The sequence below is a fragment of the Tachysurus fulvidraco genome, chromosome 9 (genome assembly GCF_022655615.1).
Source record: "Tachysurus fulvidraco isolate hzauxx_2018 chromosome 9, HZAU_PFXX_2.0, whole genome shotgun sequence".
NCBI lineage: Eukaryota > Metazoa > Chordata > Actinopteri > Siluriformes > Bagridae > Tachysurus > Tachysurus fulvidraco.
In genome coordinates, this window is record NC_062526.1 from 16,719,024 (window position 1) to 16,736,905 (window position 17,882).

At 39.1% G+C, this 17,882-nt stretch overlaps 3 protein-coding genes across 5 annotated transcripts; all 3 read left to right on the forward strand.

The window, feature by feature from the left end:
* Positions 1-65: 65 nt before the first annotated feature.
* On the forward strand, positions 66-5,589 carry rad17 (RAD17 checkpoint clamp loader component). 2 transcript variants are annotated; one of them, XM_047817946.1, is made up of 17 exons: positions 66-221; positions 730-815; positions 922-1,182; positions 1,259-1,342; positions 1,422-1,581; positions 1,666-1,802; positions 2,139-2,191; positions 2,277-2,402; positions 2,536-2,605; positions 2,698-2,821; positions 2,961-3,158; positions 3,238-3,323; positions 3,484-3,630; positions 3,906-4,052; positions 4,143-4,263; positions 4,485-4,542; positions 4,964-5,589. In XM_047817946.1, exons 2-17 carry the CDS (start codon positions 771-773, stop codon positions 5,214-5,216), a joined length of 2,070 nt encoding a protein of 689 aa, XP_047673902.1. In that variant the 5' UTR covers positions 66-221; positions 730-770; the 3' UTR covers positions 5,217-5,589. The 2 variants fall into 2 exon arrangements, with proteins under 2 accessions (XP_047673902.1, XP_026997161.2); XM_027141360.2 differs by having other exon boundaries at positions 2,698-2,809.
* Positions 5,590-6,031: 442 nt separating this feature from the next.
* Positions 6,032-13,269, forward strand: ccdc125 (coiled-coil domain containing 125). Its single transcript, XM_027141765.2, has 12 exons — positions 6,032-6,505; positions 7,532-7,831; positions 8,343-8,401; positions 9,116-9,202; positions 9,313-9,390; positions 9,548-9,633; positions 9,751-9,833; positions 9,987-10,099; positions 10,911-11,018; positions 11,082-11,220; positions 11,871-11,983; positions 12,201-13,269. The coding sequence occupies exons 2-12, from the start codon at positions 7,558-7,560 to the stop codon at positions 12,471-12,473; spliced, it is 1,413 nt and encodes a 470-aa protein (XP_026997566.2). The 5' UTR covers positions 6,032-6,505; positions 7,532-7,557; the 3' UTR covers positions 12,474-13,269.
* Positions 13,270-13,365: 96 nt separating this feature from the next.
* fam151b (family with sequence similarity 151 member B) lies at positions 13,366-17,758 on the forward strand. 2 transcript variants are annotated; one of them, XM_027141776.2, is made up of 6 exons: positions 13,366-13,562; positions 13,736-13,867; positions 14,839-14,998; positions 15,735-15,952; positions 16,251-16,386; positions 17,329-17,758. In XM_027141776.2, the coding sequence occupies exons 1-6, from the start codon at positions 13,445-13,447 to the stop codon at positions 17,471-17,473; spliced, it is 909 nt and encodes a 302-aa protein (XP_026997577.1). In that variant the 5' UTR covers positions 13,366-13,444; the 3' UTR covers positions 17,474-17,758. The 2 variants fall into 2 exon arrangements, with proteins under 2 accessions (XP_026997577.1, XP_026997572.1); XM_027141771.2 differs by having other exon boundaries at positions 13,367-13,562; positions 13,733-13,867.
* Positions 17,759-17,882: the final 124 nt, after the last annotated feature.

The following is a 17,882-nucleotide window of genomic DNA, read 5'->3' on the forward strand; positions in this document are numbered from 1 at the left end:
TTCCAGAAAGCCAATCGTAGCTCAGAAGGCCGGTCTTTGTTAGCCAATACCAGTGGAAGAGGCGGGACTTGGAGTGAGAGAGAAAAAAAAAAAAAACACCGTACAGGGAGGCGGACCGTTGGAACTTTAAAGGGATATAGAACTTATAGTTATATATAAGCTAATGTCCTGTATGTGCGCACAAGAGCTGGGGGTTTTATTTAGCGTCAGAAATGACTAAGGTAAGTTTGTGTTTAGCGTAAATGTAGTTTGTCATATAACACGACCATAATGCATTACCTAGCTTTGCTAACCAAGATGCTAATTTAGCGAAGCTAACGGTCATCAACAGGGTTTACGCAGCTCGCCGGCTAACGTCAAACTGACCGCTAAACCTGAAACAATTATAAAAACTCAATCGCTGATGATGTTATAAGTTAAAATAGGTGTGCAAAATACGTGTATTTATACACATGCGTCTAGCATTTGTTAATTTACCTCGTTATTACCTGTGGTTCTACCCAAAAATCCTACTTACTCGCTATACAGGTGCAGTACAGAGTAAATACAAACAAAATAACTTTTACTCTCTCTCAAGTCCACTGTGTGTTTATTAGATTATTTTTATTAAGTATTCATCCTACTAATGTGCAATTTGATATTTGTATCTCTTTAGGGAATTTTCTTAGAAAGCCAAAAAGTTTTTGATGTAATTAAATAATTATATTTTACTTTTCTATTCTGTTTCAGTGCCAAACTGATTAATCCGGCTGTGTGAATGGGAAGAGCTGATGATGTCAAAACTTTCTCTGGGAAGAAAGACGTCCTCTAGTAAAGTGAGTTGTGCTGCTGAATGTCTTCTAATCACTGACATATGTCATGTGTTTAAACTAAGCCTGAAAAAAAAACAGACTTTGGTTTGTTGCTGTGTCTTTGTTTTAGTTAAGCAGCTGGGTACAACCATCCTTGGGTGATTTTTTCGGAGGCTCTGGGTTGAACTCCCTCCCGTCAACAAAGGGACATTTAGGAGAAAGCAAGTCCAAAGCTCAGTCCTCAAATGTGGATGTTGGTGGAAAGAAGCTGAGGAAGAGAAAGGGAGAGCCTCAAACTACTAATCTTGAGCCTGCTGTCTTCTTGAGCAGGAGAGGATCACAGGAGAACCATGATGAACCCTGGGTGGATGTGCATGCACCTCAGACACAAGTAAGAGATACTAGCCTAAATATACATCACACTTAAATATACATAAGTCCCTGAGGCTTCTCCTTCTCTGACTCAGGCCGAGCTGGCAGTCCACAAGAAGAAAGTCGACGAAGTCGAGAGTTGGTTGAGGGGTCATCTGGAATTAAAGAACACTAATAAGGTGTGCATTTTTTTATACTTCTTGAATGCTTAGTATCTGAAAAATGTAGCAATCTTTCTAACATTGTGGTTCTCCACAGGGCAGCAAGGTTCTGTTACTGACTGGTCCGTCTGGCTGTGGAAAGACCGCCACGGTTCACGTCCTGGCTAAAGATGCGTGCTGTCATATCCAGGAATGGACAAACCCGACCACTGCAGAGTACAGGGCAGATGACTCCTTCATGGGCAGTTTTGATCCAGGTGTGGGAAAATGTCTCAGAGCATCTTAGCTTCATGTCACAATGTCTGTACATTCACGATTATCTGTTGTCTATTCTGTGTCAGCCTCCAGGTTTAACAGCTTCAACAGCAGCTCACAGACAGCAGCTTTCCAGGAGTTTTTGCTCCGAGCAAACAAATACAACCGGCTGCAGATGAGCGGAGATGACGGGGCTGAGGAGAGGAAGATCATCCTCGTAGAGGTACCATGGTATAATACACAACATGCTAACCTGCAGTATCTCATAATAATAAACACTCTTGTTCCATTATGTATCAGTTTAGTATAAAAAATTGCATCCCCTTAATACCTGTACAGATGATCCCTTATTATTACCTCATAAAAAGGCCATGCAGTGTTAGGAATTTTATTCCTCTTTTATTATCAGATCAGGCCATCTTTTGGATATTGCCCAGGAATTATATCTTCTATCTTTTTGTTTTATAATAAACTGTAGAAGAAAATGACCTAATATTCATATTGTCATATTGGTTTGGATCACACTGGCCAGTTTTCTCATCAATTTGTGTTCCTCTAGGATTTTCCAAACCAGTTCTACAGACAGCCAGGATGCCTGCACAATATCCTCAGGTGAGACGCAACAATGTCATTTTATAAACAGGACCGTAGTGTAAGAAGTATACAGACAGAAAATAATCTGGTGTGTCTGCTGCAGGCGTTTTGTGCGGACTGGTAGGTGCCCTGTGGTCTTCATCGTATCTGACAGCCTGAGTGGAGACACCAGTTCCAGACTCCTTTTCCCCAAAGACATACAGGAGGAGCTGAGCATCCACAACATCAGGTTTGTAAGTTAGTATGTTAAACTCTGAAACAAAGACAAACACCAGCCTGTTGTCTATGATCTATCTGTCTAACTTCCTCACACATTGCACATTTTAAAAAAGTCTCTTTCACTCTTCTGCTCTTTTCTCCAGTTTTAACCCCATAGCTCCTACCAGCATGATGAAGGTGCTGAGTCGGATTGCAACTGTTGAAGCGAGCAAGGTAACAGCTGACCAGCTATTTGGCTCTTACTCATTACAATGCCTTTTATCCCACTTTCATATCTGATTTTACTCACCTGGTTTAATTTTCAGAGTGCTGGTAGGATCTCTGTGCCTGATAAGGCGGTGCTGGAGCAGCTATGCTCCGGAAGTTCAGGAGACATCCGGAGTGCCATCAACAGCCTGCAGTTCTCCTGCTTCTCTGGTGGGTTCGCATGTAGGTTCTAACGCGTCTGTAAAGGTTGTTTAGTTATAGCTAAAGAGTGCAGCTTTGGTCCCAAATTCATGTGAGATCTGATTTCATGTTTAAGACTCTGTGACCTGAAAATCTTCTTTAAACTAACTTTCATCCCCAGACTGCTCTATACAAAAAAGTCTCTGGTCTTCTAAGAAAGGAAAATCAACCAAGTCTGCAGCCAAAACCACAGCAAGACCCAAAGGCAGAAGCCGCTCCACTAAATCTACTGACATGCTGGAGGAGAGCCCTGCTATTGGAGGAAAAGATGCATCCCTCTTCCTCTTCAGAGCGCTCGGAAAGATCCTCTACTGCAAGCGTCAGTCTGGATTACAGTTTAAACTCTCATATATATCAGGTTATAAAGTACATCAGAGTGATGCTGGTTATAATTTCAGGAGAAAGTTATGAAGTTGGTGATGCTCCTAGCCTACCAGCACATCTTTTACAGCATCAGAGGGATAAACTGCTGGTTGACCCAGAGGTACACACACACGCACAAGTTTGCACTCACATTAGAAGATAAAAGTGTGGTTCTGATAAGAACTGCTTATGCTTCTGTATAAACAATAAAAAAAATTATCACCATGTTACACTTTATTTTAAATGAGCATGTTTCTCTCTATCTCTCACATGCACAAAAGCTTGTTATAGAGCGCTCACACATGTCTGGCGAGTTCTTTAACCTCTACCTACACCAGAACTACATGGACTTTTTCTCAGACATGGAGGATGTGGCCCGGGCCAGCGAGTACCTCTCAGACTCCGACTTCCTGACATCAGAATGGACTGTGAGTTCATATCAGAATTCAGCATGTTGCTTGTAGTTAAATGTAAGTATTTTCAAAGTAGGCCCTATCTGGAGCTAACGCTACACTGCAGCTGGACGCTGTCCTTCAAGACTGATTTTATCATTCAATTGTCCATGTTCACTCTCCTTTAGCTAAATCTCTGCCATCTGATGGGTTGCTACATTGACTAAATGGCACTTTCCATTAGGAAACCTTTCATGGACAAAGTTCTCTAAAAATATTAATTAGACTGTATGATTCTGCTGTCTGTACAGTCCAGGTCCACTATGTTGGCGTATGGATCCTCAGTGGCCACTAGAGGGCTCATCCACTCTAACACCGCCCGTGCTCAGGCTGACCAGCCTTCATCAGTCGGCTTTAAGCCACTTCACAAGCCCCACTGGCTGAATATTAACAAGACGGTAATGAGAAAATGAAAAAAGCTTGTTGTCCATTCAGTAATTAATGCATGTACCTTAGTGTTCTAACTGTTTTTTATCTTATCGTCAAAGTACCGAGAGAACTATCTGACGGCACAGTCGCTCTTCATCAGCTTCTGTCTGACACCCATAAGCCTTGTAACAGAGCTAGTGCCATACCTGGCCAAGCTCAGCAACCCTATGAGGAATCAAGGTAACACACACACACTTGTATTATAAACACAATGCCACTGAAATCGTCACACATGCTTCACCACATGTTTATAACCTGCTATTCACCTGTCATGTGATTGTCTCTGAGAAATAAGAATGAAGCACATTCACATACACTTACAGATATTCTAGGTAGTACAGGAAGAGGATACAGGCAGGTACATGGATACGAATATCATGTGTTGTTTTTTCCTCTTTTAGCTCAGATAACCTTCATACAGGATATCGGGCATCTGTCACTCAGGAGATTTCCAGCCAGGTAAGTGAGCAGTATAACTGTGAATACTTATACTTTAGCAGTGTGTACTTTAAGTAGGACTGGAGATAGAGATGGGTTACCAGGGGATGTGGTGGAGATAGTCATGATGATGAGTTCTGCAGGAAAAGGCGAGATAAAGATGGGATGGGGAGGGGGTGGGGCTTGTGGGCATGGATTGGTCTGGGGGATGGAGTTGAAGCGTGCATGGATAATGTGGAGATTAAAATAAGGGTAAACATTGATAGTGTCTGCAGTGACAGGGCTGATCTGGATTAGGCCTGCATGGATGGAGAGGAGAGAGAAACAGAAATGTGGACAAAAAGGATATTGTTAGGAATGCTGGGGACTGTCTGAGGAATAGCAAAAAAAATTCTTGCAGCCCTCTAATGTAACAAACTAATCCATGTCTGAATTCTTTCAGATTGAAACTTGAAGCACTTGGTGATAAAGACCCTGGCTTACTGGACCTGGACAGTGATCCTGATGAGGCAGGAACCCAGAGCACTGAGCTTGGCACTAAGACCATTGAGCCAGAAGATACCACTGCTGTACCCACCCTCCCTGCCAGCCAGGAGCCAGGAGGTGACCTCCCTGCCAGCCAGCCCCAGCCAACAACCGCTGAGGATTTACTCGATGAGGAGGACCTTCTAATTGAGGAGTTTGACAGTGACTGACCAATCACACACTCCTGTTGCCTATATATTCTGCACCATTGTTGCCTTAAGGAGACCCGGTTCTTACGTTTATGTTTAGTGTATGGTTTTATAATGTGAATAAGGAGCAGGTTTGATATTTATTTGGTTCATCACAAACAGTACACAGTAGTCTTTGTGTCATGTATGATGTACATGTTGCTGTTACAGTGTTCCTATCAGACTCGGTTATAGGAACCTAGAGAAAAGTGAGTGTTGCTTATGATTTAAAAACAAAATGTTCTTGGACATTGCTGTAATATAATGCTCTTTGTTGTCCTGATAATTTAATTCTAACATGTTGGTTCTTTAATACATGCCACATTTGAGTAGGCAATAAAATCTATATTTTGCATCTTTTGTGTCCGTCTTTGGGGATGTAAAGTGAAGTACATCACAAACCGCTAAAGTGGTTTGAATTACTTGATTTTAGTCTTTTTTTAGAGGTACGTTTACATTTTAAATGTCATAAGAATAATCCCTATAATCTCATCAGACTATAGGATAAAGAGAAACAGAAATAATCCTTCCATTTACTTCAACCAGTATGAACAGCAAATTGGATTTTTCTATCCATTAATATGTTTGTTATATTTTGCCACCCCAATATAAATGCGAACTGCCCTGTGAGTTTTGTGTTATCTTGTCTTTATATTCATGGCGTTTTAACAAACATTTCTTTAGAGATTTTATTTTAAAAAATCCCTGATACTGCCAAAACATTGTTGGCTTTCTTTGGTCGCAATATTGTTAAATTGATCGCCGGGGACCATGTGTTTTAAGATTAGCCAATTTACAAAGACTTATTTTGCAATTTTTAAAAGTTGACAAAAAGATCCGACTCGAAGAGTCGACTCGTTCGAAAAAGACACATGACAGATATAACTTTTTTTTTTTTACCGCTCAAGTTTTTTGATGGAATGTATTTTTGCGCAGCATTTTACTTAAGAAACAAACAAAAAAGCACCAGAATAGTGTTAATACATTATGAATTGTGTAGATGTTGTATCCTTTCAGAAACTGTTGTAATCCGCCTTTAAAGCATTTCACGGATGCAGGAAGAATAAAAAAAACACTTGCAGCTCCATTAGATCCGCTTTAGTCGCAGCCTGGTGTTAAACCTCGGGCTGGAAGTGTGTGACACACCTGTGTGGATGTTTACTCCCTGTAGTCTTCACTGAATAAACCTTATGCCAACGTTAGATGCTTTATTATTTCCGCCATCGTTTATTTTTCTCTGCTTTTCGGACAGGTGTTCGTTCGGGCTACAGGTGAGTTCAGCGCTTTCTTCCGATGTTTCCGAATCTAACGCGAATTTTCGGGCCAAATTACTAGCTGAACTTTTACTCATGATCATAGAGAGATGTTTGTTTTGGCATCGACCTCTGCGTACTTTTCTTAAAGTAGCAGCTCAGTCGCCATTCAACTCCACACACTTCACCTGAAACACCAAAGTTTCCCAGAATTTCGACACAAACTGCGTTATTATTATTATTATTGGTTAGAAGTAATGTTTGTGTTAATAAATGAAAACTATGATGGAAAACAAAAACAAGAAAAAAATTCCTTTAAAAATAGTACAAAGAGAACCTTTTTAGGAAGCTAAAAGTCCAATAAAGAATCGTTTTTTTATTAATAATAAAACTATTTTTTGAATTATTAGTTTAATAATAATAATACTGTTTTATGAATTATTATGAATTATTAATGTACAAAATGTTCTACTACTTTAAATACAGAATCAACAACAGCAAGGTGTGAGAGAGTCGACTACCACTGAAAAGCTTCTCATTTGTTTTTCCACAGCACTTCCACAAGTGATCTGAGTTAGTCCTCTTGAACCACAGCTATTTTCCAACAATAACAATATTTTACATTTATTAAAGAATATCCCATATATTTAAAATCCATTTATAGTTTGCTATGAAAACAAAATATTCCACAAAGTTAGTTCCTTTTCCTTATTCATTTTTAATCCATTAGCTTGTTAGTTAATGTTCTGGCCACACCAGCATCGGTTCCTGGTGGAGTTCAATATCACTTGCACTTCAAAGCATGAGAGAACTTTTTATTCATGAGAAAACAGTAAACAGTCACAGGTGCGTTATAAAGTAATATATAACCATGAACATGGAATGTGAATATTACTCCTGTTATTGTATTAAAGAACATTGTGTTGTGGAATTAGCAGGAAACTGCAGAGAGGAATGGTACAGGTGTTTTTGGATTACAGGCACGTTGTAAAAATGAAAACAAAAATATGGGATTTTAGAAAATTGATTGAACTTGTACTTTAGGGCATTGACTCCAGGTCGAGCTGGAAATGATGCACACAAACAGAGAAGAAGTGAGTACCACGGATCAGTCCGCAGAAGACGACATGGCTGATGGAGATCTAGGGGATGGCAGCCGGTCTATAGGTGGGAACCGTCAGTCATGGGACTTTGTGGATCTGCCACCCAACATGAAACCCTCTAAATATGGCAGTGAGAGAAATTATGACTCTTTCTCCTGGACATCATGCAGTGCAATGTATAGCGCTTTTAGAAAGGAGCTGGAGGCAGAGCGGATCTCTCAGTGGAGGATCAGAGAGCCAGGTCAGTCTAAATCACCTGAAAACAGCCATAATGGCATTGGTAATGGCATAAAATCTCTATGAAGATTTATAGAACTGAATTGAGAACACAAGTGCTTTAACCTGTTTATATTTGCTGTATGTTTGTCCTACGATACAACTGACACAGAACTGAGGAATCTCAAACAAAGGCTTCTTACTCCATTCTTTGGAGCCGTCCTGAATCTGTTGCCCTAAATGTAAACGTTTGATCACGATAATGTCCTCTGTCTCATTACTTGGTCATAAACCAGCATCTAAAATGAGAGCCAGAGGGACGCTGTCACTTCCTGTCTGTGTCCTGTTCTAGGCTATAAGATCTTGTTGACTTTGGTGTGGTTGAGCCATAACAAAAGGTCCTTTGTGAGCAAGTGGTGTTTCTCACAGCTTTGTCAAAGCACCGAAGCCTTCAGCAAAACAATTCTGAAGCTATAACTTTTCGACAGTATTAATAAACAAATTATAATTATTACTTAATTCTTATTTTCTGACAGAGATCAATGCCGGTGAGTCCAGTGAATCATTGCAGAGGAGACTGCAGGAAGTCACAGAGGTACAACGACACGTTCACACTGCAAGTGTTTATGATCTCACGTTGCCTTTAGCGCCAAAGTGCTTAGATCTGAATCTACATTTACATTTTATTCATTCAAGATTATCTTTGGCCAAAGTGAAGCAGAATCTACTCCAATCACCGAGCTAAGCAGTTGAGTGGCTCGCATCTGGGAAGCTTCTAGTTAATAGAAGACAAGCTTAATGGCTGAGCTCTCACGAGCTGTTCTATGTCTGTTATTAGCTGGCATATTTTTGGACATGGACACACAACCTGCTGAGTACTGACTGTGTGTGTTCAGGTGTGAATGTAAATAAGTGATAGGGGAAATCATTCACAGGGCACCGATTTGAATTGAACATGCAGTTTAGTTCAATTATTTGCTTTGTCCTAAACAGCAAATTTGAGGAATGGCCAGCATGGCAGAGCAGTCTCAGGGGCCAGGGGATATTACCTATAATGCTCAACTTACATGGTAATAAATCCGAGAATAAAGTTAGCTGTGCAAACAACTAGCCGGGATAAGTCCAAATAAGGAAATACAAGGAAACCAGGATGCAAAGGCTTTAAAGAAAAACAATGAAAGTGTAATAGAGAACTGAGAACATTAAGAAAAACCCTACAAAGTGTCTCGTGTGGGGAAAAAAAAGCAAGAGTTTTTACAGCATGTGATATCATGTTACACACTTCATTGTCATTTTCTCTGCCTTATAGGAAGTGGAGCTGTTGAAGACAGAACTGGAAGTGACACATCGACATCTTGAAGGCAAACATGAAGCTCTGAGAATCCTTCAAGGACAAGTAATTAACACACGGATACTCTCTTCATCATCTAGTGTGTTGTGACTATATAATATTAGATACATTATATAGTTTTTGAGCCATATTTTTTGTTTTGTTTTACCCAAAAGGCCATATTAGATAAAGCAACAAGTCACACCAAGATCCTGCTACAGAAGAGTGAAGAGCGAACCAAAGCTTTGGAGAAGGTGACACACGTTTGTTAACTTTTGCTGGACTGGAAAATGTGTATCACTTCCTTTGCACAGAGGGAGGAGTGTGTACGGAGTGGGAGACTTTTGTTTTTGCTGCGGTGCTGGAAGAGCATAACTAATAGGTGATATTCCCTCAACTCTTCATGAACAGGAGGTGAACGCATTGCAGTGGGAGATCACCTTCAACCAGGTTCAGTTTAAGAACTTAGAGCAGGCGTGGGAGCTGAAATATAACAGGTAGGATTTTACACATCATGAGAATAAAATTGTAAACCACGAGTTGGCTTTGTGGTAAAGTATATTTTTGCTTTCACAACACATGGATTTTTTAATTAAAATTTAAGTGTATAACAGGGTGTGTGCAGAGAACGAGGCCTTGAGAAAAGATCTTGATGAGAAACTAGAACAGTTCCAGGAGCTGCACAACGAGAACATGTGTAAGTGTAGAGAAAGATGACATTGCTGCAAAGGATCTGATTATAATCGAGTTTATTGCTCATTGTTGCTGTGTGTGTGTGTGTGTGTGTGTGTGTGTGTGTGTGTGTGCATGTGTTTGTGTATGTGTGTGATTGTGTTTGTGTATGTTCTAGCATTGAGTCAGCAGTGTCTGGAGCTCCTGGGCTTACTGAGTGCTCAGGAGAGAAGAGACTTCCAGAAGACCCAACCGCCTTGCAGCCAAAGTAGAGAGGGAACTGCACTGGAGGTACCAAGTACAGGGTGATGAGTGGAACCATAGCTCGGCCTTTGATGGATAGCTGGATGTTTAAATGAATGGATGGATGGATTGATTTTAAGATTTGGATTAAGATAGATTGGAACCTTGTTGGATGGTTGGTTGGTTTTATAGCAACCTAGTGGATGGAAGGATAGATGGATGTAGATGGATATCTAGAATTATGGATGCCGTTAAAAATCGTAAAAACCTAGAAGGGTCATAATGGCCACTATGTTTATAATTGTAGATAGATTCAAAGTTTGTTGAATAGGCAAAAAGAAAATGGGTGATAATTAGAGGATGGGTAAAAAATCATTTTAAATAATTATTGATGGAACAATGGCCGAATTTCAAAGATATAATATGGTGGATTAACAGAGGTTTGAATTGCAGGATGGATGGATGGATGATATAAACATTAATAGAAAAATGTCAAGGATATGTGATGAATTTGTGGAAAGAGATAGAAAAATTAATTAATCTAGCTTCACTCATAGCTAGAGTGAAGAATGGGTAGTTAAAATAATTTACAGTGAAATGGATGGAAGGATGGCTGAATGAATAGATGGATTTATAGACTTCATGGATTGATGGATTGTGTAAGATGGATGCAGGTTGATTTGTTAGATGGTTGTCTGTCCTCCATCGCTAGTTCTCTCACATTTTCCTGCTGATTTGTCTATCCATTCTTTTATTTGGGTTTCTTATTCTTGCACTTGTGGACTGATGGATGCTTAGACAGGTAGAGAGATGGAGAGAAAGTGATGTAAGTGCTAAAGGTGTATTGTGTGTTTCTCAGCTGGCTGTGTATGGGGCGTGTAAATGCAGCTCCGGTGCCGGAGAGCCGTGTTCCTGTGCGAAGAGTGCAGCTGCAAGCCGCAAACAAGTCCTTCAGCTAAAACAAGAGGTGTGTAAGTGAGTCTAGGTTTTTTCAATGCTTTTCTACACATATTAATGTGTGTTTGTGTAGCTGGAGCTGCAGAGGAGGAGAAAGGATGAAGCGTACGTGATGGTGGACGCGTTCCGCATTGCTTTCGAGCAGCAACTGAGGAGAGGAAGCGAGAAAGTGTTGCAGCTGGCAGAAAGTGATACACGCACACGAGAGAGAGGTGCAGTAACTAAGCACCACACACACACACACACACACCTGTACCAAAGAATTTCTCACCACCATGTTTTTAAAAATTGATATTGTGTTGTGTAAGCTGTTGTTTACTGTAATATATCCGCAGCTCTGACAGTAGCTGTAAGTCTTGGTGACGCTATGGTGAAGTTTTCTGTAAGATGTTTATGTACTGTATCATTTATGGAAGGTGTCTCCAGTGTCAGACCTTGGTAACAGTCAGAGGTAAAGCTGTGACTTTTAGTTTTCTAACATCTTCAGGAAAGAAGAGTTTTATATGTTGTGGTTTCTCAGAAGCGAGAAAGAAAGAGACTGAACTAATATTTATAGCTGCTGTATCACGTGAAAAGAGTAACTACGTTGTATAATGGACGTTCCACAGCACTGTAGATAATTCATGAATGGATAAAAGTGTAATGTGGCATTTTTAAATAAATAGAAATTTGTAATCAGTAGTACAAAACTCTTCAGAACATGTTATTATAGGAAAATATTCAACTTTCAGATGGTAACTCTGCTTCATCATACCTGTTACTGATTATTTTATTATAACTGCACTTTACTCCTTATTTAATACTTTATAACTATACTTTCAGTGACCTTCAGACATCACAGTCATACTACTTTTACTCACAGGGACGCAAGGTTCGGCTGGCGTGACTCAGGCGATGAAGAGATTTCTGCCGTCACTCAGAGACGGAAAAGTCCTGAGCAACCCCAAAAAAAACCTCCAGCTGCTGCTCGATCTGGTGTGTATTCCATCCATAACATGGAACACACCCTAAAATTTCTTTTAATCTGCATTATTTTCTGGAACATTTACAGACACAAGCTTGCTGTTCATGTGTGAGTGTAGATAAAAAGAAAAAATTAATTAGCATCGAGAGAGAACTCATTTCTATGAACAAACCCAAACATGAAACATGTTAGATTAAACACAAGAGCAATGTTTATTGTGCGTTTCAGCTGAGTGATAAAGAGGAGGCCTTGGCCCATCAGAGGAAGGTCAGCTACATGTTAGCGCAGAGATATGAGGACCTGGAGAAACGTGTTCAGGCACAGCTCAAAGACCTGGACACGCCACACAATGGGGCTGAATTTAAGTTGGATCGATCCAGAGGCACAGTGGACTCTAAAACTGATCATCTGTCAAGTTCATGTGAAAAACGACCAGTGCTCATGGATGAGCATGAAGAGAAGACTATCGTGGCAGGTGCACAAAAGGAGGAAGAGGGGTAAACAGGAGGAGGAAAAGAGATCTCAAGACTTTCACTTACAAAATTTGATCAAAAATCCCCAAGTTTGCAGTATTTGGAGAGTTTCTCCAAGGATTAAGTATATTTTCTATGAAAAATGGAATGAACTTTCTGAATGCTGGAATGTCAAGCCACAAAATGATATTTTAGTTATTAGGATATAAATGACTAGTATTGTTTGAGGCATTGTTTGTTTTAGCCATTTTGTCGAGCACATTTTTCATATTTATTTTGATTCTGCTCTCTAGCTCTAATCAGATCTTAACATACTTTGAGCCATTTGAATGATTATTATTATTTTTTGGGTCAGATACTCTGGTAACAAGGGTGTGGAAAAATATAGAAATGTTATCTGAAAGTAGAAATCTTGCTAAATGAAAGTGGAAGTATCTCAAAATGTATTGGAAAAGTTGATACTTTTTATAGTGGTAAAATTTTTAAAAAGTAGAATGTAAATGTTTTAACAGATGATGCAATAAAAATGTGCCCTCTCTTTGGATGTATAGAGTTTATTCAGTTGGTAGACGAGAAATTAAAAGTCCTTTTGAGATTTAGATGTAAAAGTCTAAATGTTATTCTTAGAGTATAGATAGTTATTTAACTGAGTAAAAAGTACTCAGGGAAAAAATGTAAATAATCCTTAAGCCTAGTAACAGTTACTGTTTTAATTCCGCTAATGTCTGTAGAACCTATTATTTTCAAAGAATTAAAAGATGTTTGTGTGTCTGATCAATTACTTTATGTAATCTGAAACAAAATAAACTTTTTAAAATATGCGATTTGAGTTTTAAAATCAATTCAAACGATAAAGGCTAATGGCTAAAACTCAAAGCTTTTACAATTACTCTACATCTCTGTCTACGTTGCAGCACACCGGAAGTGCGCGCGCTTAATTCTGTCCGTGCGGAATTGTGAATGAAATGTTTTGTTTACGTTTAGTTCGATGTTTTACTAATGAGGTTAAACAAACTCTGTTTGAGCCGCTATTGTGTGTTAGCCTTGGTCACCGTTGTAATTGTGACATGGACCATCTCCTTTAGGGGTTCTGAAGAGACGTCGTCAAGTTCCACAGGTTAGTTATTAAACTAACTATCGCTTATTTTCCGAAACTGTTTTGTTGTGAAATTAATTTTTGCACTACAAAGCTTCTGAGGCAGTAGACATTGCATTGCTACTAATCAATGCTTTTTTCCCTTCGCATGCTGAAATGTGTCATAAACAACACAACACCAACCTGTTCAGCAGCTGCAGGATCTATGACTGACCAAACTCTGGACTACTTCCTCAACAAGGGCGTTTTAAAGGACCACAATGCTGCAGATGTCCAGTGGTATCATGCAGCCAACAGCAAGGACAAGATCACTGAAGCACTCCAAGGTCACAATGTACATTATAAACACACAAAAACAAGTTTTTCATTCGTTTTATTATCACTATTTTATTTTGTAAATAACTGTATAATCCGGTCAACAACCTCACTAGCCAGAAATATTGCAATTCTTTTCAGGGGAAAGTAGCTAATACATGCTCAAGATGACGTCAGTCATCAGTTGCATATAAAACGTGAACGTGAAGAAGGACAGAATATCAAAATACTTAATAATAGTTAACTTATTCACAAGCATCTCAACTATTAAAGTATTGAGAAAATATTTTAATTCCAAGTTGCTAGTGTGGATAAGGAACATCTAGATTGTTGCTGGAATCTTTGTTTTAAAACAAAGTTATTAAAGAGGCCTAAATCGTCATCAAATCTAGTTACAAAGACATTCAAAAAGTCACTAGAAATCTGCAAGTAAGGTCATGAGCTACTTTCCATCAATCATGGTAATTTGCATGAAGAACAAAAAAAGAAACGATTAAGACATTTAAGAAACAATGTGTAATGGTGATCAGTGATTGATTGCTTGGAACATAGACTTGTGCAAGCGCAAATTAGTTAAGCTTAACACGCTGCTGTGAGTCTCGTGAACCTTCTCCGTTAATGCTCCATAACCAGCAGCTGTGATGTAAGCTGGAGAGCCATAGTGAGGGCAGGACAATCGCTAATATCTGCTCAAAAATCCTTTAGATATGCAGCTAGGCACTTTTCTTAATAATGTTTCAAATGTTCTCAAAAGTCATCAAACATCGATCCCATTCTTGATTTAACGTATGTTTGCTCATGAACTACCGATCCTTTGAATTTGTTTATTCCTGACTAGATATGATTTCGGTACATGGAAAATGTAAATGATGTGGATTAGAAGAAACAAACCACTGCAAGCAACTGCATAAGTGAAATGCTGTGAAGGACATTGTTGGATTAGGTCCTGAAGCATGCTCTTTCTTTATCATTTACATTTAAGATAGCTCACAAATGATTGAAGCCGATATACTTCTCCGGGGTCGTGACCCAAAGGAACCCATAATGGCACATCCTCCGGATAATGACAGTGACATCACACTGCGAGACTGGCTGGCAATGGTGGTGAACTCAGAAAAAGGGATCAAACTGGACTTTAAAAGGTTGGAGAATTCTAATATCAATAAAGTTGGTTGCAAATATTGTATGTCTCAGGTGTCATTTCACACAGGAATACAATTCTAAGCTGTATGCTGCATTACTTATTTCTTGCCAGAATTCGATCTTAGCTGCTTCATAATTTACTTGTCTACAATTTTTACATCTGCATTAATGAATATATGTGTATTTGTCTTGTGATGCTCTTGAGGAAATGTGTCACAAAGACAGACAGATTCTAACATACAGTCCTCTCATGAGCAAACATGAAAACTAAGTCTGGTTTGGTGAGATGTTGAGACATTACCTCTGCAGATTTAATCAAGTAGTTTTTATTCAAGTAACTCTGTTCAAAGTAAAACGAACATTAAAACACAAAACAACACAGTATAAAAAATAACATTCTCCCTCATCGCATCCAGCTTGTATTGATATAGTCATATTTAATGCCTTACTTTCTGCATAAACCACAGCGCGACACTGAAAATAACGATGTTTACAATTTAATTCAGTGATTTTATTAAAACCATAGATTTCAACAATAGTTTCATGCTTTGATAGAAAAGCCACTCATACTGTGCAACCCAAGGAGTTAAAACACTTCAGAAACACTTTCAGTGCCTCCTAGAGGACATGCTTACTTTACATGTAAGCATGAATACTTGTGTCTGGACAAAGACGTATAAATCGTGTGGCAAAGAAATCCAGTTCCATCCATCTCAGTTTCTTTGTTCTCTGTAGCCTAGAAGCAGTGGGGGAGTCAATGACACTTCTGGACAAGGTTCGAGATCAGCTAAAGGGACCTGTGTGGATTAATGCAGACATTCTTCCAGGGCCTGGAGGTACAGCCACACCTTTAGATGCCCAGGCCTTTTTACAAACAGTGGCTATGAAAGCAGAGGGTGATGTGCTTTCTTTGGGCTGGACCACAGGGTGGTCTCCCAATACAGACAACCCAGGTAAAACATGCCTCTTTGTTCTGAGTGGCAGTTTTTCTGGAAAAGTTATTAATTTAAATTGTTTTAGTGTACAAATTTACAGTTCTGCTGAAAACAGTGTTTTTATATCTATTGGACGGACTTTTTTAATATTCCTTGGATGTTGACCCATTTAACCTTCTATGGTGTTTTCTGATTAATGCCATAATTAAAGGACTAATCTTAATGAGGCCAAATGAGTTCTTCACTGACTTTGTATTTAATAATAACCGATGTTGCACTTCACCATGACTTTTTTTTTTGTATCCTATATTCTAAGGTTACAGCTGGGAGATGGTTCAGCAAATGGAGGCGGTGTGTAAGAACCTGACGCAGCCTGTGACATTTCCAGTGCGAGCTGCTCTTTTACCCCAGTCCTTTGTTCAGTTTCAGTGGCTCTTGCAGCAGTCAGACAGGTGGGACTTTTCATTTCAGTGTGTCAGTCTCAGCAGCAAATCAGTATTCAGCATACCAAGGACAATTAAGGCTCTGCTGCAGCATGGTTGCTTCTTAAGTACCTGTTAGCACTGAACTATAGATTGCCTGCTTGATTGGATTCGTGTTGTGTAACAAAAACAGTTAATCAGAATGCCTTTGCCACACAATTGGTTGTAATTTGGTGCATGGCCCCTAGATATACTTGTTTGTCACCAGGATAGAAGCCTGCCACTGAGCTGAAAGGTGCGGTGGAGAAGTGGGGAAGAGTATCTCATACAGGGGGAGACTTATCTCCCCTTTCTAGGTCTGGTGCACTTCAGAGGTCTGATTTCTCTCCTTGGGTTTTGCTCTAAAACTGACTGTGCAAATTAATGCTGTCCTTCATTACATCTGCAAAAAAAATACTCTATTAGCAAGTGGAACCCACTGATGTGTTTATCAGAGTCTTTTCATATTGGCACTTCTGGATGTGTTGGCATCTTTTGAACAGACTTATCAGAACAAAAATGCAGACTAATGTATTCAGAAACTGCAGTAGGTGTCCCATACAATTAATGTTCTGTCAAAATATTGAGAGAACCAAATAATTTTATAATATTTAAATAACCAAATAAACTTTAATTGTTTGGCAGATGTATAATAATCTTGCTCAGAATTTGGTTAATTTGTTACTGTATTAAGAACATCTTGAGGCAGGTCATGATGTGGTTATTTCTTCTTCAGTCAACTAAGGATGCACATGGACTAGGGTTTGAAATTAAGATAATTAAATCTAAAGTGGTTGCCTTAGTACAAAACAATGTTTTGATGCTGCTGATCCCAATACACAGTCCACTGGCTTTGAGAAAATAATTTATTATAAGCAAGATGGAACATTTTCCCACACCCAAGATGTAACATTGTCTGTCTCTCTCTTTCAGATACACACTGACCATATGGACAGGCCAGAGCGATGTGCTGCACGTGGAGAATCTGTTACCCTACAGGCAAAACTTCAGCAAGTCCAGAATCTACTACGATCTCTTAGAGAATCAGATGACAAAGTTTAAAAGCTTACCTGGGTAATACCATGTCACAATGAGAGCTGAGCTAAGATTTCCATTCCAGTACAGTCCAGTAAATTGGTTAGAGGAAATGAGGAATGTTGATTGAAGCCAAAATCATACATCTGTGTTTAGATGAATCGTCCACAAAAAGCAGCTCAAGTACAAACACTATTACATAAACCACAAAAGGTAAATGCATTTTTAAAGTTTGAATGCACCATAAAGTTGTGGCATATCTACAAATCTGAGTTGTACAATGTAGTGAAATCTATATTGAATTAAAGATTATTCACTGTTTTTTTTATTTTCAGTGTCGGAGAATTTATTTATTTTTTGGCTGTTCATTTTCTCCTGTACTGTTTAATAGTGAACATAGAACATTCATTTTACCCAGTGTTTGATTACCCATAATAAATATTCACACACCA